We start from the raw sequence: 26,221 nt of genomic DNA, 5'->3' as shown, positions 1-26,221 counted from the left end.
TCACCATAAACTTTACAGCCAAGGGTAGTCCAGAAGAGACAACAATAACAAACAGAGCAACAGCATTATAGGCCAGACCACAAAAGCTACACAGTTATTTAGAATGGAGTAAAACATTATTTTCTTGTTAATAAGAAAATAATATTATGTAACAGCATATTCTGTTTCACTAATGAAGACACACAGTAAGACAGAACAACAAGGAAGCTAAAAGAGCTAGGGAAAATTAAGTTGTTTTTAGGGCATATTTAATTTAAAAAAATTAAGCCTTCATCCCAGAAGAGCCATAGATTTTGTGACAAATAGGCCTTATTTTTCCTCAGAAGACTTGCAGCGTTCCAAACATACAGTGTTTAAAAATCCTAACAATGTGAACCTCCTGCAGTTGGACTGACCTGTCTGCATATTTCACAGGGACCTCGATGACAGCGCTGTGAACATTTGTGGATGCCACATTCTAGAACTTTGTCACAACTATCACCACAAGTGGGCACATCTTCCGTACAAGGCAATGTAAACTCTAGATTAAAAGACAGGGAAGTACAAGCAGACAGAGAAAAAAAGTATTCAGAAAACAGCACATACTGTGATGTACCAAATGCTAATTATCTCTCATTTTTGGAATAATCTTCCCTAGAATTATTCACACAGAAGATTAGCCCCTTGCTACTAAATAATACTAAATAAAGCTCTGAAAGCAAATTAAGCAAAAAGGTTCATTTTACCTTTCACAGTTCACTGTTTATAAGAACTTTTTATGGACCCTGCGCTGCAGTAGTAACCAAAACTACTGACAGACAAATACTGGATGACATTTCTTTACTTTGTTTGTTTAAAAAAAAAAAAAAAAAAAAAGAAACTTACTTGATTTTCCACATGGACAGGACCTTTTCCCAGAACGGGGACAGTCTCCACAGGGACCAGCATGACAAACTTGTTCACAAGTGTGATTACCGCAAGGCAAAGCTTTCCCACACACCTGGAAAGCTCAGAGAAACCAAGTGAATGTAATGTAACACGATAGCATGGTAAGACAAAGCAAGCCAAGACAAAAAAAATAGAGATGGGAGATGTCTGGAGGCCTGCAATTAAACTTTTCTGAGAAATGAATTGTAACGGTATTTTTGTTTGCCAAACGAAACTGCTGATCCCTGGAGTGATCCTGACTTGAAGACCACTGTACATCAAAGGGCCCTTCACAAAACAGCCTGAGCAGGGTCCCTTTGCTGTGCTATACTACACACATAGCATGGTCTTCAGGCCTGTGTTGTGCTGCACGTATCCCTTGCCTACTGGATAAACTTATCCAGCTTGCAGTAACAGAGCAGCCTGCAGACCGCTCCCACTCGGTGCCTGTGATTATGCCAGGTGCATGTCCTTGCCTTTATCTAGAAACACAGCAAGAATTTCTCACGTGAACATCCTCTCTGGCATTAGAAATTAATCAAGTTGTTTCTTGTAACAAAATCTTGGAACAGCTTGAATCAGACCAAAACACAGTAACACTTGCTACTGTCAGGGTCTGCACAGCAAGCTGCACACGGGCTGGAGGCCCACTCAGTGCTCGCAGCTTAGAGTTCCCACCATCTAAAGGTTCACAGTGTTATTTACACTATTCTCTTGTTCTCTATAGCGTTAGCTCAAATAAACAGCATTTTAACTGGTACTTTGCAGGGTCTAAGTGCCTTTCTTATTAGGATCATAGTGACCAGCACCTCCTGGTACAACCTCCACTCCACCTGCTAATATTTTTTTATTAATAATTTTATTTTTTCCAGTATGTCAATCTATAGCCTTGGTCCTTAAGAACAAGCTGCAAATATAATTCAGAAAACAAATCACACAGCTTTCACTCTGCTACCATTGCTAGAAGTAAGCGAGCATGAAACTTGTTTATTAAGCTGTGGTTTTATGTTTATGAAATTTCAACCTGAAGTACAAAAAAAAAAAAAAACAGAATATAGAGGTCAAATTCACTGCTAGCTGAGCTAGCAAATTCCTGAACAGTGTCATTTTGACTACTGTCAGAAGTAAACTGGACTACCAAGCAGATTCATCCTTAGACATCATTGCCTACACAGATGCAACACAAGCTAAAAAAAAAAAATGGCATGATCATGCAATATACCTGATCACACTGCCACTGAGGACTTGCACAAAGCCTTTCTGCTGTCTGTCTTCCACAGATGCACCGCTGTTTACTGACACGTGGACAGGGCTGACAATTTCCTACATGAAATCATGAAGTGAAACGGGATAGGAATTAGAATTTTTTCTTTTTATATTCAACTTGGAAAGGAATAACGTGTTTTAATTCTTAAAACAACTACTCCTATGAAGTTTAAGAAGACAGGTCTACCTGCGTGGCAGGGATTCTCACAAGTGTGCTGTCCACACAGCAACAGTCGTCCGCATGGCAGACGACATGACCATTCCTTTGCACTGCATCTTCGGGGCACTGGCTTAGCTTTCTTACAGTGACAGGTTGTTGTGACCATCTTTGGGCAAGGTGGACAGGGTCCTAAGCACAGAAAAAAAAAAAAAATAGCTGTTGAGCAAATGCAACCTTAACTAAAATCTTTTTTACTCTAAGAATTTTAAACATAGCTAGCAGATTTTAAGTAGTCATGGAACAGCTACATAAATACAGGACATACAATCAAGAGACACAATGGATTTACCTGGATGACAAAGCAGCAAACATTTATGCCCACAAGGAGGTTTGAATTCCCTCTCACATATTTGACCACAGGAATGCGGTACCAGCCATGGGTCCAAAGGTGGATTCTCTACTTTTCCACAGTAACAGTAATACCTACTGGGAGTTTCAGACCGTTTGTATTCAAACCTACATTTTGGACTACAAGAAAGGAAAAAGGAAGGGAAAAAGAAAGGGGTTATTTTTCATTATTTCAGTTTCCCAAGATTGTTACCAGGCTACTAAGTAAGTTTTTTACAACTCATCTATAATAAACAATAAAGGTCTTGCTATATGTCAGATTTTACACCACTGAAAAATAAACTCATGTTACTACAATTCTAATAAATGTATAAGGAATTGTTCTATTACTGCAACATTTTTTTTTGTCTGAGAATATATGTAAAGGCATTTGGTATAACAGACATATGAAATAATTTCTAAGTAATACCAAAGGAAGGTATGCAACAAAGGCAGTCTCTTTAAAAAGAACCAATTAAAAAAAAAAAAAAAAATGAGAGAAAGAAAAACAGGCTTTCACCCGTAAAGATCTCTGAAGTACATAAAACGAGATTCATCAATGTTATTAAAACATTACATAACAAAAGCTGTAACTAAAAACTGTAAACTAAAAATGTTTCTAAAGCAAACCAACTTGTCTGGGATCCCACGTTAGTAGAGCTTTTGAATCCACCAGGCAGTTTCAACCAAATTTGACAGAGGCTTGAACCTCAAAGACATTACTACAACTACCCACAGAAAACCAGGTGGGCAAATATGGTGCAAAAAACCTGCACAGAAAAACCTTGGCATAACTTTCAGAGACAAACTTACTGAAAAAGCAAGACTCATTATTCATACAGCCACAATCTCATGTAAAACTACAAAACTGGCTTTAATGTTTGAGTTACACAGAAATTTTGGAAAAAAAAAAAATCAATCTATAAATCTTACTACTTTTTTTTTTTTAATTTCACATGCTACTGATGACAATTTTTAAAATTACATAAATATGTAAAACCATTTAAAATTAACGAGAGGCTGACACACAACAGATTTACTTTTTCACAAGTTAAAACAAATTTGATGCAGAAAAATATTTTTAACATCACTGAAACATTACCAAATTACATTAGCAAAAACTTGTAAAGAATTAAGAAAAGATATGCAAAAGCAAACCTTCTAAACTTTTTTTTGTGTGTGTGTGTGCCCCTGTCATTTATACATACCAATCCTTTCTAAAGTAACAGAAGTTCACACGTTTCACAACAAAAGTATTTTTGTAAGTATACCATGAAGAGCTCACCAGGGCCACGGATAATCTTTCTTCCCAAAATCATCGTCTGTCAAAGGAGATGACACCAGGAAAAGGCTGTCCTTGGCCCACTTCTGGATACATACCAGGTGAAATATACAAAAGCATCCACAACAGCTCCAGACCTAAAGAGCAAATATAAGTGCCATTTCTTTACATTAGCTTTTTTTTTTCCTGTTTCAATTGATAAAAATCTATATCTAAAAAAATACAAGCTTTTTATTTTCCCATTTAAACAAAAAACAGGTTCCAAAAGACAAATTCTACCTATTGCTACTTCAGATTAATACAGACATTTTACTGCTACAGACTCATATCCACATTCTTTTCTTCCTGCTGCTATGGGAAGTTTTCATCAAAGCTTATGGAGCCCAAAGTATCCATATAATCATAGAGACGTTGATTTAAACACACCAGTGCAACCTCTTGCCCAAAGCGTGATTACTGCCAAGTTAGCAATTGTCAGACTTAGGGACCTGTAGGCTCTTTACAGATGGGGATTCCACAGTCATCATGGGCAACCTGTCTGTGTGTCATATTGTGTGTACAATCTGCACCTCTCAAGCCTCAGACTGTGTCACTGCCCCCTTATATTACACCTTCTGTCACCACAAAAAAGACTGGCTTTAGCAACTCCCAAGTAGACAGAGGATGTAATCATATCATTCCTTAGCCTCCTCCCTGCCAGATTAAACAACCCCAGCCCTCCCTCTGCCTCTCTCCCTGTCACATGCTCTGGGTCCCAAGACACCTAGATAGAGAAAGTACTAAACATTTTTCCCTTCCAAGGTTCAGCAGTTACCTAAAAATGTTAATAATTTGTTTTGTAACCTCCTGAAGACTGCAGTGAACTACTTACAGCTTGGTTCCTTTTAACTGAAGCAATGCAGATCAGGCATGTCATAGCTCCTGACTGAAAAGCTTCGTTCACATATTGTCTTGTACGTTCCAGTTCACTTGCATCTCCATCTTTAACAGAAAAAGATTTTAAGGCAATCAGTAATCTTTGATCTGCTGTTCTGTACATGTTGAGACCGTACAATTATTTTTCTCTGAACTGAGGCCAGTCACACATTACTACAAAACCGCATTATGTGTCCAGTTCTGCGCTCCCTGGTACAAGAAAGACAGGAATCTCCTGGAAAAAGTCCAGTGGAGGGCCACAAAGATGATACAGGGCCTGGAGCATCTTCCCTACGAAGAAAGGCTGAGAGACCTGGGTCTGTTCAGCCTGGAGAAGAGAAGACTGAGAGGGGATCTCCTCTATGTATATAAATATCTGAAGGGTGGGGGACAGAAGGATGTAGCCAACCTCTTCTCAGTGGTTTGTGGGGATAGGATAAGGGGCAATGGCTGCAAGTCAGAGCACAGAAAGTTCTGCACTGACATGCGAAGGAACTTCTTCATGGTGAGGGTGACGGAGCGTTGGAAGAGGCTGCCTAGGGAGGTTGTGGAGTCTCCTTCTCTGGAGATATTCAAGGCCTGTCTGGATGCCTACCTGGGCAGCCTGCTCTGAGGAACCTGCTTTGGCAGGGGGGTTGGACCTGATGATCTTTCGAGGTCCCTTCCAACCCCTACAGTTCTGTGATTCTGCGATTATTAGAAGCACTTAAGAAAGCTTCACAACTATACCATTGATTCTGCTGACTGAAGCAAGAAGCACAGCCAGCATTTACTGCTCAGAATAAACAGTTTTAATACAAGAAGTAAATCAGAACAAAGTAATTTCTCTCATATTATGGAACAACTCTAATATATAACCAATAAGACAACCTTGGTTATGCTTTAGTACCTAAATAGAAGTCAAGATATGAAAAAAGTTTACCGGTTTGACTGGTGTATATGGTAAATGTTTTTGCCAAAATCTTTCCTTGTTTTACTTCAGCATCTTCATCGTCATCTTCTGATGAGGAACTAAACTGGTCTTCAACCAGCTTTTTTGCTGCAGCCTGATTAGCTTTCTTAATTTCATCAAACCTCCTCTGCGAAGATAGTTCTACTTAAAAGAACAGATTAACAACGATTAGTATCATGACAGTTAATCGTAACATCATGTTTGGGTCTACATACCTTCAACAGTTCTTTTCCTTAAAGAGTTTCATTATTTTACGCTTTTAAGGGCGCTATTTTGTTACACTGCCAGTACCACACAAGAATACATCCACTGCATTTTCTTCTTCACTGAGCGTTAACCACAATACTCACAACAGCTGTTAGCATCGGTCAATTCCTTCTGACACCCAACCTGACTTACTAAGACGTGTTCATTTACAAAGCTGCTTTACCAGCAGCATGTTTTGAAACCACCAGCAGCACAACACAAGCACAACTCGCTCACCGCCGCCCCCCTCGCCGCCGCTCGCCGCCGCCGGAGCGCAGGCACCGCCGCGGCCCTTGGGGGCCGGGGGCCTCGCAGCCGCCCCGGCGCGGCCGGAGAGCCCCTCCCCGGGCCTGGCACGGCCCCGGCCGCGGCCGCCCTGCCGCCAGGCCGCCTCCATCTCCGCCCGCCCGCCGGCCGCGCAGCGCGGGGCTCCCTCCCGGCCGCCTCCCGGCCCGCCGCTGCCTCCTGCCTCGCCGGCCGGAAGCGGCGGTGGAGGCTGCGGCTTCGGGGCCGGGCTGCTCCCGCCTACAACTCCCAGCGCGCCCCGCGCCGCAGCGAGGAGGGAGGCGCCGGGATGGGGCCGAGGACTACAGTACCCAGCGTGCACCGCGGCGCGGCAGCGCTCGGGCTGCTGAGGTGGCGGGCGCCGTGCTGCTGCCTCCTGGCTGGAGGCCTGCAGTGCTTCCAGGGAGAGTGGGTGGAAAAGCCAGGAATTAAGGGCAAACCCTCACGAGGAGCTGAAGTGTGGAAGGGTGGCCTGCCCTAGCCAAGCCTGCTCTTTGTGAAGGTCCACAGGAGCCTGCCCGATACTGCTGATAACCAGAAAGCTGTTCCCTAGTGCCCCAGTTTCTTCTCTCTTTCATGGTTGAATTTCTTCTTGCCTCCCACTCTGGCCACAGACACGCTGGCTTTCTCTCTCCTTCTGGCAGCCTTCTCAGTAGTGTGAGGCTGTAGTGCACGTTTAATACACTCTTTTTCAAAATACATTAGCTTCACAAATCAGCTTTTAGGCATATGTTTACTTAAGTAATACCCAGAAGGTTTTACTGCATAGAAATACCTATTGAATAAACTGTATGCACCCAAAAACGTTCTGGCAAATAAGTGCAACTTGAAATAAAAATTTAATTTGATTGACAATTCTCTATAGCACTTATCTTGCCTTACTCTTCCAGGAGGAAACTATTTATTTATTGTTTCAGCAAATACATATTCTTACAAGTTAAATAATATGGGATTTCAGATAATAAAGTGCCTGAAAATACTCAGTAAAATGCTGCAGGTCAAACCTGTTTTTCTGTTTTATTTCAAATTTATTTTAAATAAAATATTTTTTATTCTCAAGAAAGTGGCAGTTAGTGACTACAACTCATGTCACAGACTGAAGGATAAATAAAAGAAAAAATGTGAACAGATCTCTGTCTTTATTCACTAAAACTCAGTATGTTAAAATGGAATTAACTCACTAACAAATACTCTAACAAACTCTAATACAAAATCTTAAAAGGTGAAAAGTGCTTCTTAAGTGCCTAAGAAAATATGACACAGCCCTATGGGATGCTGCTGCCATATAGATTGCAAGTTATATTAAAGACGTGAATTATAAGAAATCTGATTGCAAAGTCCAATGTACAAAATGCAGTAAGTGCCAGAATAATGCTTGCTCTTTTACGTTCTGATAGTTTTAATTAAATGCATACCCATTCACTTCACCAGCACATTGAGCCATGTGCCATTCAAAGTGAATGAACAGCCATCCCATATGTACATTTATCCTTGTTGTTCCTTATATTCTATGCATTACTTCATAACATTTAATCTGTGAAATCCATTATATAACTCTCCCATTCAAGAAACTTGTCGACATTAAAAAAAAAAAAAAAATCAGAAATGAATGCACTTTGCAAAAGACACATTTTCCACACTTTTACAAAAGATCCAGTTCATTGTATCTCCATCTTGCTAGAGCCAAAAATGGAAATATAGAGGTATTATCAAGTAATTGTAATTTTTACATACGTATTTTTTAAGACTGGGAATCCAATTGCCATCCAATTGGCCAAGATATTCTAAATGCTCTAAATACAGAATTATGTATTCTCTCTGTGCGCTCCCTTGCCTCACTCCCTGTCATCAAACTTGTCCAGCATTAAATAGCTATGATCAAAATCTACTGAAAATACCTAGCCAAGTCTGACATGACAACTAATATAACCAATTTTGCAAATGAAAAGATACGTAAATTAGGAAAATAAATAAATAATAAATTTAAAAAAAGAATGAAAGAAAGAAAGAAAAAGAAAAAAAAAAAAGAAGAAAGAAAGAAAATATCTCTTTTGATAGAGATATTAAGTTTTCAGTTGAAAACTTAGCTGACTTGTGAAACCATAGATTTTACTATCTCTAGTAGTGATTAAGAACAGAAGAAAGAAAAACACTGTAAATGAAATACAAACACCCTATTTAGTCCCTGTATTCTTCCCCTAACAGTAGCTACAAAAGGTGCTGTAGGGAGAGTTTGACCTCTTTCTGTCATCTCTTCCCTTGCACTCTGCCAGCATCCACAACTGTTACATTAGTCAAAAAATATTAAGCACAGATCTTAAAGAAATGGTAGTCCATGTTCAGCAGCCATGTGATTACATGGAGCAGAACAGCCTTCAATATTACATATTTGTTATTATTACAGAAAGAGCAACCAGATATCCTGCCATCCTTTTGTCTCATATTGATACATAAAAATGATCAAATTTCCTCCCCTCCGTGCTTCAGCCTTTGCCTGTGATATCCCAAAAAAAGCACCATTATAATGCCCTCTAACATCTCAAGAAATCAGCTGACATGGATCCAATTAAGTCATAATATTTTCCAACCTTCAGTACTTGCATTTGCCCTGTAGATATACCTAATTTTTATGTATTTTCCTGTATTTAATTAATCTTATGTTAATCAATAGATATTAAAATGTGTTTGTTTATACACAAATGTATTATCATGATTCATGCCTATATTTACTTTAAATAATTAATGCAATTATTACCAAACTTTTCCTTCCTTGCTTGCATAAATGGACATGAAGAAATTATTTTTAAATGGTCAGCAAAACCATCCCTATTCATGCACAGATAGAATGCATTTGCTGTACAATGGTATTGTGTAAAGAGGAAGGTGTTATGTTCCATCCCCATTCTTGTTTCTTCTTCTTTCCTAAACCTGATGCATATGTGTTGCTTGTAGGGAATTAGTGACATTACTTCAACAAATCATTTTTCATAAGCAATAGTCAGGTCCTACAAGATTAGAAATTAATTCAACCCCATAGAAATGTGTTCAGCCCCATTCAAGATTGACCCTAAGTCTTACAGGCAACCTCTAGGTTTTTATTCTGCTTTGGACACTCCAGGTTTATCTGCAGATGGATCTAGTTCTTCCAAGTCTGCAAATTCTTGCTCTATAACTGGCTTCAATATTTTCTCGATTTGTGTAAGTCTTTTCTTCAGTTTCTGTTGTGCAGCATCGTACTCAGCCAACAACCTGGCAAACTTTGTTTGTAATCTGTCCATTGATCCTTCCATGTAAGCAACCTTCTCTTCCAGATCTTTAGGATCGCTTCCTAAATTTGCAAGTTCAATGTCCAGCAACCCATCTTTCATTAGGATTTGCTTTCCTTTTTCTTCCAGCATTGCCTTTGCATCTGGATACTCTGTTAAAGCCTCCATGAGATCATCTTTAGACAAACAGAACAAATCTGAGTATCCAATACTTCTAATATTGGCTGTTCTTCGATTGCCAGCTTTGCTACCTTTGATATTAAGAATGCTGATTTCTCCAAAATAGCTGCCATCACTTAGGACCACAAATTGTGTAATTCCATCATCAGCGACTACTGCAAGTTTGCCTTCTTTGATAATGTACATTTCTCGTCCAATATCTCCTTTTCTGCAAATATAATCCCCAGGACTGTATACTTGTGGCTGGAGTTTCAAAACTAGCTCAACCAGAAGACCAGCTTCACAGTCTGCAAAAATCCGAACCTTTTTTAGTGTTTCAAGGTGAACGTTGATTGCAATCTCTGCTCTTAGTTTGTCTGGCAGGTACTTCAAGACTTCCCTTTCATCCACAGCCTTTTTGTTTGTCCACAGATAGTCAAACCACTTTATAACTCTTTTTTCCATATCTTTACTTACGTTCCGAAAGTGCATATACTGCTTGATAGCATCAATCTTTGCTTGAAACTCTGCCCTGGCAGCATTCATGTTGGAGATCATAGAACCGACGTTACCAACAATGGTAGCAAAAATCAATACTCCAACCAAGAAGTCAACGACCACAAAGAAATACTCAGAATCCCTTACAGGAGGGGGCGTTTCACCAATAGTAGTCAGGGTCAGTGTTGACCAGTAGAGACTATAGACATACTTTCTAACCAGACGGGCAAATTCAGGATGGGAGGTGTTGGGGTAGACCCACGTGTCAGCCCCAAATCCAATAGCCTTTGAGATCGAGTAGTACACACAGGCATTCCAGTGAATAATAATCACGATGTACATGACAAGGTTAGAGATTCTGAAGATATTTGGGTAGTTTGTCCTTGTTTCTGTTCGCTGGAAAAATTCAAACATCCGAGCAACTCTGAGTAGTCGATTTATTCTTAGTTCTGGGTAATTCAGTCCTACCTTAAAGTATAAAAGGTCAGTTGGTATGATTGACAGAAAATCTAATTTGAATTGTAAGGAACTCTTATATTTCTCTCTAAGCTTTTGTTCTTCTTTCACCAGAAGACCTTGCTCCAGGTAACCTAAAATCAAATTGTAAGTATTAAAAAATGTTTCAATTTCAACCACATTGTGTTTAATATCAATCCTCCAAATCTACTTTGAACAATATATTTTGAACAATATATTTTGGTTTATATAACTTCCAGATAACTTTTCATATTTTTCATTATTCTGCAACTTTTCATATTTTTCAAGGAATTTCATACATCCAAATATTCAACTTAGTGCCATGTGGTTCAACTCTAGCTACACTATACAGCTTTGAAAATTATACATTTCTAACTCTGACTCTTTTCGCTCCACAGCTCCACTATCTGATGAACTGGAAATAAAATAAAATAAAATAAAATAAAATAAAATAAAATAAAATAAAATAAAATAAAATAAAATAAAATAAAATTTAATTAAAATAAAATAAAATAAAATTTAATTAAAATAAAATAAAATAAAGTAAAGTAAAGTAAAGTAAAGTAAAGTAAAGTAAAGTAAAGTAAAGTAAAATAAAGTAAAGTAAAATAAAATAAAATATAGAAAGGGTGGTTAATGAGGGGAAAGAGTTTGAGTATGGGACTTTCAATTCCATATTGAAGGCATCTAGCTCTAGATGTAGGATAAGATTTTAAAAGAAATAGTTGCAGCTGAAGTTACTTGTCTGTCTTACTTTCTCAAGGTCCTGAAAATCAAGGAAACATCTGAGGCTTCTTAGATACAGAATCCAGATTTAGGTACTAATTTTTCCAAACTCCTGATCCTGACCTGGGCTCATTGTGTGTTTATTTTGCCTTGTTCATGCAGTTCTAGGCAGAACAGCTTGTATATAGCTTACCACATGCCTAGCTTACCTTGCAATCTTTATGTAATCCTGGAGTAATACACTCAGGATTTTCTCTTGTTTTTACAGGTCACTGTAGCCTTTCTGTGACTATAAACTCAGAGATTTATTTTGATTTTTTTTTCAAAATTGCACCTAATTGAGAGTGCCCAGCTAATAAGTATTATTCTTCTAAATTGTTTAAACCACTTGATAAAACTACATGAATAGGAATAACAAATCAATAAGCATACTTACCTGTTCTTGTCCGTACAAACATGTCAGCAATATAGATGATGTCAGAAATATAATCAACAATAAACCATACCACCAAGTAGTCATTCTGAAGCTCATCAAAACAGGCTCTAAATAGGAAAGGAAAAAGTAAGGTACCATGAAAACAAAATGAAATACTTACATGAAATCATTGGTGAATGAAGTAAATTTTCTATCAGGTATATTACATTTTGTCAGAAGTTTTATTAAAAGAGTACCTCACCTAGCAATAATCATCGTCCAGTTGTACATGACAGGCATTGTGATGCAAAACAACCAGTTGTAATACATATTTCCTGCTGGATCAATAATGAAAATCTCTTTCTTCTTCCTGAGTGGTAGGCAAGAAGAAAAGAGACTTAAGCAAAGTCTTAAAATACATGTAACAAATTTTGAGGAACAAAGCATTCCCTAAATTATTACTGTTAAAAAAAAAAAAAAAGTTAAGCTTCCTTGCTTGAATGCAAGCTGATTGTTGGGTGTGACATGACATTGAGTTGCAAAGTGTAGAATCTAGATTTTGCTAAGAAAACTCAACTTAGCTGTCCCACGTTACTTTATAGGGACACATGTAGTCTCAACCTTCTTTAATTAATTTGTTTCCTACCAAATTATCTGTCTTGTCTGATAGCTGATTTAATTGTCTTTCAAAAAATAAAATGGTTATGTGAATATGAATGTTTAAATAAGTGACACAAACCATGCCTTCCTCTATGTGTAATGTCTAGGTCTGAGCAAGATGATATATCAGCATAGTTTACATACAGAAACCAAAGAACATAAAATCAAACAACACAAGTTACTACTTTACTATTTTAAGTTTCTCTTCATTGGACAGATAAGTATGATTTTTCTAAGCGTAACACAAAAGGTAAAGCAAGAGCTTTTAGATTACAGAAGAGTTTATTTGCTTGTAGGTGCCCTTATGTGCAGAAGAGCTTCTGGTAGTGGCTCATTTTTTGCTGCAGAGTGGTACCCAAAATATTTTGGATAATCAGAATACACAGGAGATTTTTCATGATTTATTTTTTTAAGATCAATTCCATGCATGCATACATGTTCTTAATCTATTTTCTACATATAAAGATACAACTATTCCAGGGAGAACAACAGCAGTCAGTACTGATTCAATAGAGAATAAGCATCTTGTCTACATGATGTCCATGAATGGATTCAGTTTTATATCAAAAGCAATTTTATTACACTAATGTGGCAGGGCCTAAATGAAAAGTACTTACTCTTCAGTCTTTTCTTTCTTCTTGGACTTATCTTTATTTTTGTTTTTTTCCTTTTTTTCCTTGTTCTTCTGTGCTTCTCCATCCTTTTTATTTTCTGACTTGCTAAGAAATAAATTAACATTTTCAGTTGTTACAGACTAAGTTACAGCATATTTGGAAAAAAATTAAATGCCTTAGAAGTAGTAGTAGTAGTTGTCTTACCTCTTCTTTTCTTTTTTCTTTTTCTTCTCTCTATGGAAAAGGGAAATACAATGGGATGCAGTTATTTTTTCCACATTTCTTTATTAGAATCATCTGAGTTCGGTAAAGATAACACATTATACTTAGCTGTTTGGCTTGAAAGATTGTTTTGTTATTCACACAGAACTACTTTTCATTTAAATTAATAGATATAAAAACAATAGCTTTGTTGCTGGGAATGATCATCATATTTGATGTACGTAAAGTTCAAATGTATGTGCAATCTCTTCTGGGGTTACTTGCATGACATAACTGCTTATAAGGAAATGATTTGAAGCAGATTGTTCTTTTACATTGCTGCTTAAGCAACTAGCATTGCAGTACTCTCATTTTATGAAATTGCAAAGGTACTTACTCATCTTTATTACTATTGTTGTTAATATTGTAGTGTGCAAATGCACCAGGTAGATGTCGCTGCCTAGGGAACAGCAAAACAACAGAGTTATATGATACATGCTGAAATGCAAAAATTATTTCCTCTAAATTGTCATAGACTGCTTCTCACCATTTTAACCAAGGGCTAAGTTATCTACATAAATTGAAAGGACAAGGATTAAAATATCTTAAATATTTACAATAAGCAATATATCACAATCTTATAAAATTAATTTATTAATAGAGGTTCAAGAAAATTAGATGAAGGCAATTTATCTGTGCTTAGTTAATCCCATTCAAATTATTAAAGAAAATAAAAAAAAAAAATACAAACAGATGCATAATGGTAAAATAGAATAGAATAGAATAGAATAAAAGAATTCTGACATACCTGTTTTCCCCTTTGTCCATCAGTCCAGAGTCCTCACTGGTGTCTTGCACTACCACACTGGGGATAATTGTATGGGAGTGATGGGTCTCAATCACTCCTACCTTCATGGTCAAATCTGTCTAAGCTTGGGTAGAGGAAGACTAATTTCAGAAACAATCACAACATTTCACAACTAGCAGAACACATTTTCTTTTTCCCCCTAAAAAGTCCTTTACTTCTTTGCTTCCCCCAAAACCAACAACAGTATTCCTATGACATTCCCACCAGAAAAGAAAGGGCACTGTGGGTGCTGCAGTGCACTGAGTGACCAGGTAACTGCTGATGACAAGAATGCTCAACACAACTTCCTCTTAGAGAAGACATTTAATTAGGTCTTTCTCCTGATCACATACACTGAAAAAAAAAAAAATAATAATAATTATAGAAAATTTTGTTTGATGCCTCTGTCACTGTTTCATTTGAACTAAAGGCTCAAAAGTTGTTTTATGGAGATAGACAAATAGATTCATGCACAGGTGACATCCTGAAAAACAGACACTAGGAAGCTTGGATGGCTGTCCAAAGAAATCTCAGTATGTCTGACATGAGTTATGCTTTGATGAGAGAGACCAGCAGTAACCACTGTAACCAGGAAGTTAGAGGCACCTTTCATGTCTGTTTTGTTCATCTCAATATTAAATATATATATATATATAAACTGAAAATGTTGTGTATATATATATATATGTGTATATATACATATATATACGTATACATATATATATACATATATGTATATATGTATATATATATGTATACGTATATATATAAATTGAAAATGCAAGATAGTACATTCTTCAGCGCACAAACTTTTCAGCAGTGGAGTAATTCTGCTCTGCCTTTCCACCACTATTCTTACAATTTTGTCAGTTATATCTCAATATCAATGAGACTGCCAACTATTTGGGCATCAGTTGTGGGATACAAGTGATCTGTTTTTGACAGGGCCTTTTGGCTAGGATTTAAAAATAGATGCTAACCACAATATCCTTCTCTATATGAAATTAGAGTATAGAGTGTCTGTTCCATTGCTGTATGAAGTCAAGTGCCATAGCATGAATCAGTCTTGAAGAAAGTATTTCTATTCTGTAGTCAAACACAATGCAAAGGAGAAGTAGGACGATACAGCTGCAACATTACTGCCAGATTTACCTGCCTTTCTTTATTACTCAATGAAACTAAAAAATATTCCTGTAAAAGAAATAGGAGAGAAAACCCATGCTTCCAGCAGTCATAAGACATGAATGGTACATGGTACAAAAAATAATGCAGCAACATTCATTATTCTTCAATACAGAAAAATACAAATTGAAGGTTAAGTTGTGTTCTTTCAAGAATAGTCCTAAATGTCATGCAGCATTGTTGTGCAGTCTTCACTTGCTTAACAGCAAGAATCAGGTCTAAGTTGTCACATAAAAAAAACATAGCAAATGCTAGGTAAAATTCCCCAGTGGACTAAAAGCTGTAACAGGGTTTTTCTACTGATTTACTCCAAGGATAAATTGTATTTGAATGTGTGGAGACCGAAAGTACACCGGGTTGAATTAAGCAGCTTTATATCTGCTTACAAGTGCTCTGAAAGCTCTGCTAAAGCTGGCACACAAAGTCCCACCCTGATTTGACCTATATCCTCCACAGGGCCACAGTGGAGCTCACAGAGCTCACAAATAAGGGTGTAAAATAAAGCTGTGCCCGACCACTTCCAGTCACTCAGCACCAAACAAATACAAAAACACTCATCTCAAGGCAAATCATGCCTCCATCAGCAAACTCTAAATCAGTCCACATTAGCATTCCCAGTACCAGCTTTTCTACATAAAAACTTGTAATTCATGTTTATCTTTGCAAAAGAGGGGGAGAAAAAAAAAAAAAGACTTTTTGTTATCTAGACATACTGATTTGTCTACAACTTAGAGATTAAAGACAAAGAGAAGTGTGGTAAAATAGGACATGTAGAAAAATCCACACCCATCCAGAGTACTTAGCCTGGAGTTTGGGCAGAGATCTGTATTCTGTACATTCCCCTGTTCTTCAGATAAATAGTAATTTCTGTGCATTTTTGCAAACAAAAAGATTCCTCTGGCTCCATTAGTGTCTAACTGAGACAAAAGCACTGTGGGGTGCTTTGTATTCTGCTAAAGCACAGGACTTGCTGGGAGAGTGGAGCTGCCATTTGGGGCAGGATTGGAGATTTCATTTTACCAAGACACTGGAAGCACTAAGAGGGCATTAAGTATGCTGCCCAAGGTTGCCTCCTATTCAGTCAGGATATATAGCTCAAAAATATCTTCAAATCCATTAACACCAAAGCTATTGCTTCGTGTTTTGAAATTCTTGAGTCTAAGACACAGAAATGATGATGCAGCATGTGGCCAATGCAAATTGTACAGACACAACAATTACTCCCATCATGGGGACCTCAGTAACCTCTTTAAAGCTTTTGTGTGACAAAACCCTGGCACTATGAACAGCAGAAATTTTCCCATTAAGCTCACTGGGCCCAGAATTTCCCTTAATCATTTCTGATTGCATTATGAGTTTTTTCAAACAAAATCTGTCAGACTATTTTTACTAAGTTGTATCACCACCATGTTTCCTCTTCTGTTGAAACATATTTTTTCTTCAACTGATATATTGTCACAACTTGTCATACTGATTTTATGCTGTTCATCTAATGCTCAATGTCACATTACGGCACTTAGGTATTAAGTTTGAAAGGTAATACAGATAAGTGCATGCTTTGCAAGTATTTTAGATTTTTATTGAATTGTGTTTACTGCATCATCACCAATAGTTTTCTTTTACTATATTGGATTTTGAAATGTGACTATTACAGCAAACAACTAAGTTTTCAAACCTTATAACCTAAAAATTGACTATATTAATTACCGTGCATCAAAATCTTCAGGGCTGCAAGAAAATTAAGTCAGTATTATCCTTGTACAGGACTGTAGTGAATGGAAGATTAGCTTCCAACTCTTCTGCTTTTTTATTTTGCCAATTTCTCACTCTCTTATTGGCCCACTATATTTACTTCTCTACTGATTATTTTCAGAGGAAAAAAAAAAAAACGTTTGCAGAAATGATAACCAAGAACAGAATTTACTGTGATGGAAGATCTACTTTCTTCATTACAAAAAAAAAAAAAAAAAATCATCAGTAACTTTGAAATATCCTATTTTAGCAAAACATCTCTTTTCTAACATGCAAAAAGAGTCCTTAGCAGTTCTACAGTAAGAGGTTTCATCGGTGTGCATGCTTACCTTGCTAATGTAGTCTGCTGCTTCTGATAGCAATTCCAGTCCTTTAAATGAGCCACGTTTCCTTACTACATAAGTGGAGCCACTGTAAAAACCTAACTATCATCAGCATTTCATACATAAATCCCTTATTGATCAATTTCTCAAACAGCCAGTCCCATGTGCAGTTCTCTGAATTATTCCCAGGGAAGGACATGGATATTAGAGGAGGATTTCCTTGACCTAGTGATGGATTTTGAGATTTAGAGAGAGATGAAAGTGACAGTGGCAGTCACTATTATCCCTCACCTGAGCAGAAGCTTACTAGCCCTTTCAACATGCACAAGAGCTTGAAACTAAAATAAAAATAAAAAGATAATAAGATAATAAATATAATAATAAATAATAATGAAAAATAATATAAAATATAAAAATGAAATATAAAAGAATAATTAAAATATTTTTAATTATTGAAAGTTCTCATTAATCTAACAAAAAATTTATATTCCTATTTAATTCTTAAAAACATAAAAACAACAATAACAAAAAACCACCACTACTGGTGCGTATATACTTAGTGTCAAATGATGATATAAAAAATGTCCTTGCAGTCCTCCTCCATTAGAAAGGTGCAGGAGTTCAGCTGCAGTGGCTACACAACCATGAAAGCCTGCAGTGTACTAGGAGCATCCTAGTGTACTTTGAAAGAGAAGATGTTGAGGTACCTGCATACCTCGGCTTTCTTGTTTCACTGCTGGATTTCATAGGAATGAGTAAAATTAAATTTGGGAGGGGAGATGAAAAGCCCTACTCAGCACAAAATCCATGGGAGAAAAGCTATTATGCAGTAAAAGGAGTGAATGTTCAAATTTGAAGTGGGATCTTTATCTCAAGTTGCAACTGAGACATAGAGAGTTCATTTTCTTTAAGAAATAGAATACATATTTGAAACATAAAGTTTTAAAGTTTAAAAAAAAAAAAAAAAAAAGTTTTAAAGTAAACACTACTAAACAACAAGGAAATACATAACATTATACCCACTAGAACCCAGATATGGAAATCTACAATAAAATATCCAACTTAGCAAATGGAATAAGGTGCAAATAATCTTATAAATCCTAGCCACTGTTTCACAGATATCTTTGAAGGGCTGAAATCCAATTCCTATCCTAAATCATAGACACTAAAGGAATCTCTGGAGGTCTGGTATTGAATCAGAATCAGTTCTGCCTGTCATTCTCACAGGCCTCTGCTTAGTGTGCAGTCTGAATGTTCTCAGCATTTGATGCTGAGCAGCTGTTTTGTGAATATGTGGTGGCAGTGTGTGCCTGGGACATATGCCTCAACTGTGCATCTCACAAGCATCAAATTAATTCTGCCCTCATTGTAGAAAAGATCAACACAATGCTCAACACAACGGTCTCAATTCTGCCCTCCTTTAAAAGTAATTTAGACATTTGTTATTGACTTCAGTGATAGCTAGATTAGTTCAGTGTCAATAGTTCTTCACAGATATTTTTCCTATCATTCCGTGTTTCAGTGAAGTGCCCTTGACTGATGGGAGGATGGCCACACTATTGGATTATCGTTTTAGTAGGCCAACTTTAATCTATTTTTGTATCTTGCTTTGTCAGTGTATCTGTAATTCTTCTCAATCCTATTAAAGCTATCTCCAGTTTCAAACACCCATAACCAGAACACTAAATACATCATACACATGTATTTACTTATTTTAAGTAGGTTTCAATGGAATAGTATTGCCTTTCAGTTTATTGTGTTGTAGCCACGTTAACAGACGGGTGGTTGGATTCTGACCACAGTTTTGTCAGGCTTAATTTCTGCAAATACCTTTCTGTCTTTTCTAGTGCTGATGCTATTTCAGCACGTAATGTATTCAGTGTCGGGAGTGCTGAAGTTGAGAAAGCTCCGAGGCTTCTGGCTTATTTAATACTGCTTTGCATAGACATGATATGGGGAATTCAGTGTCATGAAGCACAGCCAGCCCTAACGAGGCTTAGTGACTGAAAAACCTCCAGTGCAATCAGTTTCTCCACCAGTAGGTGGTACTGTATTTTTACTTTAGCGTTAAATGTGTGGTGGATTCATATGTAGAGGTGAGGTTGGAATCTGAAAGCACTGGACAGACTTCCAGCTTTCTGTGAACATGAGGGCTAAGAGGTATGTAGTATAGCACCACACAGCATGCTAAAAGCCTATGTCAAAGCGTTTTACCAGTATCCTCCAGATCCAGACCCTAGTTTTTGCATGACTACTCTGAGGATGGATTAGAGCTTCTGAAATATCCGAGGGCACGGCAAGCACTGTGGCTGGCCATGCCCAGCAGATTGGTGTGCCCTGAGCAGAATCTGTGATGAAGGTCTCCTTGTGCCACCCCGGCTGGCATAGCATAAAATGTCTCTTCTCTGAACCTGGAACCTGCAAGGAAGAGAGGGGCTCTCCCTCTGGAAAAACAATCAAGCAAACAACCTCATTCAACAATATTATCAGAGAATAGGTGATGGTGACCCTACAGGAGTGCCAGGAGCTCTGAATAGTCAGTCAAGATTTCTGTTTAGCAGAAATTTATTTCAAGCTAAAACAACACAGGAAAACTGAGCTGATTACATGGAATAATGATGCGACGATATGGACAATGGTGATCCCACTGAGATTAATTCTCTTTATTTCAAATAAAATCATCAATATATGATATTGTCACTGATAAAAGTGGTAGAAAATGCACTGTAGTTAAAATAGGCTTCATATATATAGCCTCAACTGTCCTTCATTCATAGTAGTATAATAGATCAGAAGACACTATCTGTGTATTTTTCAGGCGAGTTGTATAGGGGTGATCAATACACAGCAACTACAGCATTTTAATCGTATCAAACTGCCATCTAGAGGTAGTGTTTCTTGTACTAGTTGAAGTTAGTTCCTTTATCTGTTGTTCCTATGGGTCTGTATTTAATTGTCAGCATATGGGGCTGACATGGTCATTCCTCCATGGCTACATGCCAGGACAGATAACAAGGCTCTCTGCAGCTGCCATACATAGTGGAGCTCATCTTTGGACCCTGAAGGGCAGCAGCAACTGCACACAGAGGAGAGAAATGCAGAACAAGGAAGCTGAGCAATAATGACAGGACTTCAAAATGCCATAGACAGCTTTCCTAATAAACACATACACAAATAAAAGGAAAAAAGAAAAAATGAACTAAAAAAAAAGCATAGAACTTGCTTCACAACTGCACCTCTACTAGCTACACAAACTTTGTTTAGTTAAAGCATTCCGGGTGAGCACAGCAATAAGGTTTTATTATTAAAGCACAAAAAATTAGGTTTCCATATTTCTAATTTTATTTATAAATGTGAAATTGTAAGGTTGGCTTTAGGTGGTTCCATTTTTGTTGAAAAACAACAATTAAGATAAGTATTTGCTTAACAGCCAGTTTCATTGTGTTGTTCATTTATTGCATAAGCTACAGAATTTTAGCACAACTTCTTTTTTGCATTTTCCATAAATTTAATGGAAAACATATTAAAAACAAACATATAAAAACAAACGAACAAACAAAAACAGCAAGGTATAGCAGGTTTTCATAACATTATCCTTACAACACTTTTAGAAAAATGCAACCTGTCACTGAATTGCTTTGACTGTTAGTACATACATATCTATTATTTCATACACCAAAAAGACTGGTCTTTGCTTAGCAATAGCTGGCAGAGCTCCACTGACAAAAGAGGAGCTGCACTGATTTATTTGCATTAGCTGAAGAGGCAGGCATTGCTCTAAATCAGTCACATGAGCCATTTTGAAGAATAAACTACCATCTTTTTCCTCTTCATGTCACATGTTAAGATAGTCTATCAAGACTTTATTTTCTTACTCAGTTGACCTTTATATGTCATCCAAAATAAAGAAAAAAAATCACTGTTGATAAATTAATTTTATGTACTTTCTTCCTGGCATTGTCTCAAAGTTCTTTGAAAGTATGTGAGTATGCAAAGTACTATAAATCATCAAGGAAAAATACACACATGAACCCACTCGATTCTGTAATAACATCATAGATTGCAAGTACATTGTCTTTGACTGTTAGCTCATTTATTTTTTACTTTATTTTTCTCAGAAAAAGAGGGTTTCACAGTGTTTTCACTATTTATTGCAGATTTAAAAATATGAAGCTTGAGCTATATAAAGAAGTATATATATACTTCATCTATTTCAAAGTATATATATATATTTCAAGTAACAAGTTAAGTATATCTCAAATATTTCACTCCTTAATTAAAAATACTTTGATGTCCATCATCTGCTGAAATAGTTGGCCAATAGAGAAGCAAATCTGCAGAAGTGTTAACTGGATGGTTTCTCAGCATTCATGTTCTGGATACCATGAGGAACACTCCAACCAGTAGGTGAGCAAGAGCTGCACCAGAGGAAGGGGTGGGCTGTGGCAGCTCACCCATCTGCTGCCACAGCAGGCCCGTGCAGATGCCGCCACCACCACCACCCCTCTTCTCTCCAGATCTGTCAACAGAGTTGTTTGCAAGATCGACACTTCGCATGTTTCAGTCGAATTGCAGGAAGCTGGGGGAAATGGCATATTTTGACAGAAACAGGGGTGTGAACCCACAGAGTTGACACATCAGAGGGGACACAAAGCAAAAATAGGAGCTGGGAGCAGACTAATGACCATTCACGTATACGATTTTATCCTCCAGGTGTGCTTAGGGTGTATGAGAAGATACAAGCCTGCTCTCAGTTTTTCAGATTATGCTTTAAGATTTCAATATAACTGTTTCAACTAATATTTAAAATTACTGTTCCTTTGCAGCAGTAACCTCTGTTTTAGAAACCTTAAAGCTGAGAGTCAAACCCTCTTGATAAGGCAGCGCAGATGCGGTTCAGGCCACCTTCCACAGAGGTTCCTACAGTAGTAGTGACATCGTGAAGTGGATAGGTAAAGAAATGCAATGCTCCTTTTCTTCTAACATATGCAGTGCTGTTTATATTTAAAAATAAATGCAGAAATCAAATATCAGGCTAAGATTTTGAACCTGATCTCTCAGCCTAACCCCATGACCATACGGCCAAGGCAGGGAAGCCCGAGTTGCTTTATGACACTGCAGGCGTGTTTCACCAGCCGGCTCCAGATCTCATAAACTTTGCAGGATCAACAACCGCTGTCGTAGGCATTGTGCTCCAAAAGCTGGGCTGAGGGCAGTATGTCCACGCATTGCTCTGGATACCTGTACCTAATTCACAGCTGTCTGGCTCCACTTTGGGGATCTCTCTGCCTATTGAATGTCCTCAGACCACCGCAGGTAAGTGCGCTGGACAACCCTAGAATAACTTCAGCCAGAAATCACCTAAAAGCGTTTCACTGAAAACAACAACAACAACAAGGGCTTCGACTTCTACCTCGAAACTATTGATTGGGTAATAAAGATAATTGCTCCTCGAGACACCCCGAAGCCTGTTGGACCGGAGGGAGTCACCTCAGGGGAGGCGTCCCCGGGCTCTGCCCCACTTCTGTGCTCCGGGGGCGAGGGGACCCGAGGTGGGCTGAGGAGGGCTGAAGGGACCCGAGGGGGCCCGGCCAGCCCCGGGCTGCTCCGTGGGGCCGTGCTTTGGGGTGAAGAGGGAGGAAGGGCGAGCACAAGACAACACAACACGGAGCACGCCCAGCTGCTGGGCCGGGCCGGGCCGGGCCGGGCGGAGCCGCCAGAGGGGCAGCGGGTGGGAGCGCTGCCATGAAGCCCGGCCGTGACGTCACGCAGGTGCTGGGTGAGGGGTGTGACATTGTGGGGAGGGGGAGGCCGGGGGGGGGGGCTCGTCCCTCGGCTGTGGGCAGCGAGAGCCGCCTGAAATAGCCATGTGGGGGGTAGGAGGCGCTGCCTTGGGGTTTTCCTGGTGTGTTCCTGTGAGTGGGGTGTCCTCGGGGCTGGCTGGGGAGGTGAGGTTTGGGTGGGGGGCGGCATGCGGGCGGCCGGGGTGGTGCCTGGTGGTGCTCTCGGGTTCGGCTGCCCGGGAGAAAAATCCCTTGGGAGGGCGACCTGCGGCTGGCTCCAGCCCCCAGCGGGGTGCTGATAGCTCCGGAGGGGCTCTGGGGACGGGTCCGTGGGGAGGGGAAACTGGCTTAGCTAATGCCCTCCCTCCATCGTCATCTGGCTGCTTACAATGGGTTGTAAAGTAGTAGTAATGCCCCCTCAGTCCCCTCCTCCGGCGAGCCATGGGGTGCCATTCGTCTTTGCATGCAAGTGGAACAAACAGCACGTTTTTCAAAAGGAAAAAAATCCCAGTGAGATAAACAGAGCTCACCGCTGCTCACGGGGACTCTTCTCAGGATCAAGAGGATGAGACGTAGTAAAGACATAGTGCTTCTTTGTAAGTGTGAGCAAAGGTTGTGTTACGGGACATAGAGGAACATCCCGTGACAGTCACTTACTGACTTATCATGGATGGCATGGTTACATTTTCACTATTGGGTGTCATAGTCTGCCAGAGAATGGGAAACTTACATTGCAGAATTGGTAACATTGTATGGAAGGGAATAACCCTGCTGTTCTGCTACAGCTGAACCCCAGTTCTCCATTCACAAAAAGAGTGAGAGGAGTGGTTATCTTCTTCACTGTAAAAGCCCTGGCACAAACCTACCTTTATAATCTCAGGTAGCTGAAAGACCATACTTAAATGAGTTTTTGTCTTGGTGCTTTCTTTTAATTAAAGGCAGGAACTGTTGCTGCTTCACACACAAAGCCTGTAGTAGTCCAGTAGTGTTACAACCTTTGCCAGGCCTGTTTAGCATCATTGTAAGAAGTTAAGCAATGCACTAAATGCTTTGTTCCTTCTCTCTATATTTTTTTATGCCAGTTGGTTTACTTTATAGCTTTTCCTTTGATCAAGCTACCTCTAAGAAACACAACTAAAGCCGTGTTACTTTGCTAAAATGCTGTCATATTTGTGAGAGCTCTCCTTTCTTGGAGGATTTCTTGAAGAATCCATAGCGAGTGGACAGCTAGCCATATATCCAGATTTTCTTGGATATACAGTTTTTTGCAAGGTGGCAGCTGAGAATTTCAAAACCTTCCTGGGATTTCTGGACACCCAGCAGAGGAGGTAGCTCTGAGCACATTGCAGGACGCTTAGGAAATCTGGTGACCTGGTCGCGTGCAGTGGACGTGTGACGTATCCAGGTCACGTTGGGTTTGCCCCACATGCAATGCAGACAACACATCTGTGAACATCTGCCTGGAAAATCCTGTCTGGCAAAATGTAGCAACCCTATTCCATCGTTAGGTATTCATTTTCTGATATTGAAAAAAATCAAACTGGAGGTGAAACTTTTATTTCTATTGCCTAAATGGACCAGCTCACCCAGTCTGATAAAAGTTGCGTGGTTTAAAATCATGTGCTGCTACTGTCCTTTGTTCTGTGCCTTGTATCATATTCTCTTCATTCTTCTGTTATACATGTTCAGCTGCAGGTGACTGCCTCTTTTAAAGGATGTTCAGTTCACTCTGTGACAAAACAAATCAAATAGTTTTGCTCTTGAGGCTTCAAAATCCTACAGAAAATGGGGAAAAAATCCATAAAAGGAGCGCTCAGAGCAGCAGTCATGGATGTGCCCATCTTGTGGTACTGTCTTTATAAAGTTTTGGCTTAGTGATATAAAACAACTCCTGTTAGACAAACTCTCTTGGCAAACAAGGAAATAGGTTTGCAGAGCCTGAAAATCAAACGGTTTGTCGATTTACTGCAGTGTGTTTGTGGCACGCTGTGGTGCTGGACAACTGAGAGCAGGCATTCTTCCTTCTTTCCTTGTTTCTGGTGGTATCTCCCAGGGTTGTCAGCATTGTCAGCTGCAAATGAAGAGATGCTGGCAAACTCCATGCCATCTTTAATACTTCTGATACTTTAAATATTCCTTCCTAAACAGTATTAGATGAATTACCCAAGGTTGCTTATTTCTGGTTGTGCAATGAAGTACTTCTGACACAACATTAACACTTCCATAGCTCAGGTCAGAACAGACAGAGGTGTATCCTTTTCTACCAACTCTCCAAATGTTTTTTCAACTGGAGAAAAAAAAAGAATGTATTACTGATGGTGCCACTCAGCAGCATGAATCCTTCGTGTGTCATTTAATTACAAGGGAGGCACATAAAGCAAAATTATTTGTTGCCTCCAATGCTTTATATGAATCACAATGGAGTAAGCTTTTGTACTTCTGTATCAGCAGTTTTAGAGTTTAACATATCTTAGCAATAAGACCTTTTTTTCCTAAAAGGAAAGCTATTTCAGCCTTATTGTATGATGCTTGCTGTTTGTGTGCTTCAATAGTGAAAACGTGAAACTTCTGCCTAACCTACTGTATGCCCTCTTGCAGCATTGCTGTCCCTCCAGCACTTCCCCATGCAAAATAGCTCCTCTTTCTGTTCTTAGAAATGCAGTACCTCTTCTTCCTTTAAAACCAATAAACGTGCCTAGGCTAAGTACAACAGCATCGTTCCCACAGGCTCACATCGCAGTGATGCTAGTCAGGCTTGGCTGATGGAGCTTGCAAAGCTTCAGGCTCAGCCCAGGAGCTGTCTGCTTGGTGGCTGTGCCTTGCAGGCTGTGGTCCTCCTCTAGCTGCAGGTCAGTGAGGTTAGGTGAAAAGCTCTCTGAGCTGCAGCAAGGCCTCCACCTAAACATTTCACAAGTGGTT

The 26,221-nt window shown here is 38.8% G+C and overlaps 2 protein-coding genes across 2 annotated transcripts in view; both read right to left on the bottom strand.

Moving 5' to 3' along the window:
• Positions 1-7,101, bottom strand: part of NFXL1 (nuclear transcription factor, X-box binding like 1) — a 41,899-nt gene extending 34,798 nt beyond the window's left edge. Inside the window, exons 1-9 of the mRNA XM_032186334.1 lie at positions 6,996-7,101; positions 5,839-6,012; positions 4,873-4,982; positions 4,005-4,138; positions 2,682-2,860; positions 2,360-2,521; positions 2,129-2,229; positions 865-979; positions 396-520 (exon numbers count right to left, since the gene is read on the bottom strand). Coding sequence (XP_032042225.1) covers positions 396-520; positions 865-979; positions 2,129-2,229; positions 2,360-2,521; positions 2,682-2,860; positions 4,005-4,138; positions 4,873-4,982; positions 5,839-6,012; positions 6,996-7,101 — 1,206 coding nt within the window. The remainder of the gene's footprint in view (positions 1-395; positions 521-864; positions 980-2,128; positions 2,230-2,359; positions 2,522-2,681; positions 2,861-4,004; positions 4,139-4,872; positions 4,983-5,838; positions 6,013-6,995) is intronic.
• Positions 7,102-9,494: 2,393 nt separating this feature from the next.
• Positions 9,495-14,330, bottom strand: CNGA1 (cyclic nucleotide gated channel subunit alpha 1). Its single transcript, XM_032187380.1, has 7 exons — positions 14,219-14,330; positions 13,813-13,879; positions 13,419-13,448; positions 13,218-13,319; positions 12,203-12,310; positions 11,962-12,068; positions 9,495-10,912 (listed from the first exon to the last, which is right to left on the bottom strand). The coding sequence occupies exons 1-7, from the start codon at positions 14,328-14,330 to the stop codon at positions 9,495-9,497; spliced, it is 1,944 nt and encodes a 647-aa protein (XP_032043271.1).
• Between the last annotated feature and the right edge of the window lie 11,891 nt (positions 14,331-26,221).

The sequence above is a fragment of the Aythya fuligula genome, chromosome 4 (assembly GCF_009819795.1).
Source record: "Aythya fuligula isolate bAytFul2 chromosome 4, bAytFul2.pri, whole genome shotgun sequence".
NCBI lineage: Eukaryota > Metazoa > Chordata > Aves > Anseriformes > Anatidae > Aythya > Aythya fuligula.
The sequence above is the reverse complement of the archived record's forward strand: the minus strand, read 5'-3'. Positions and strand labels throughout refer to the sequence as shown.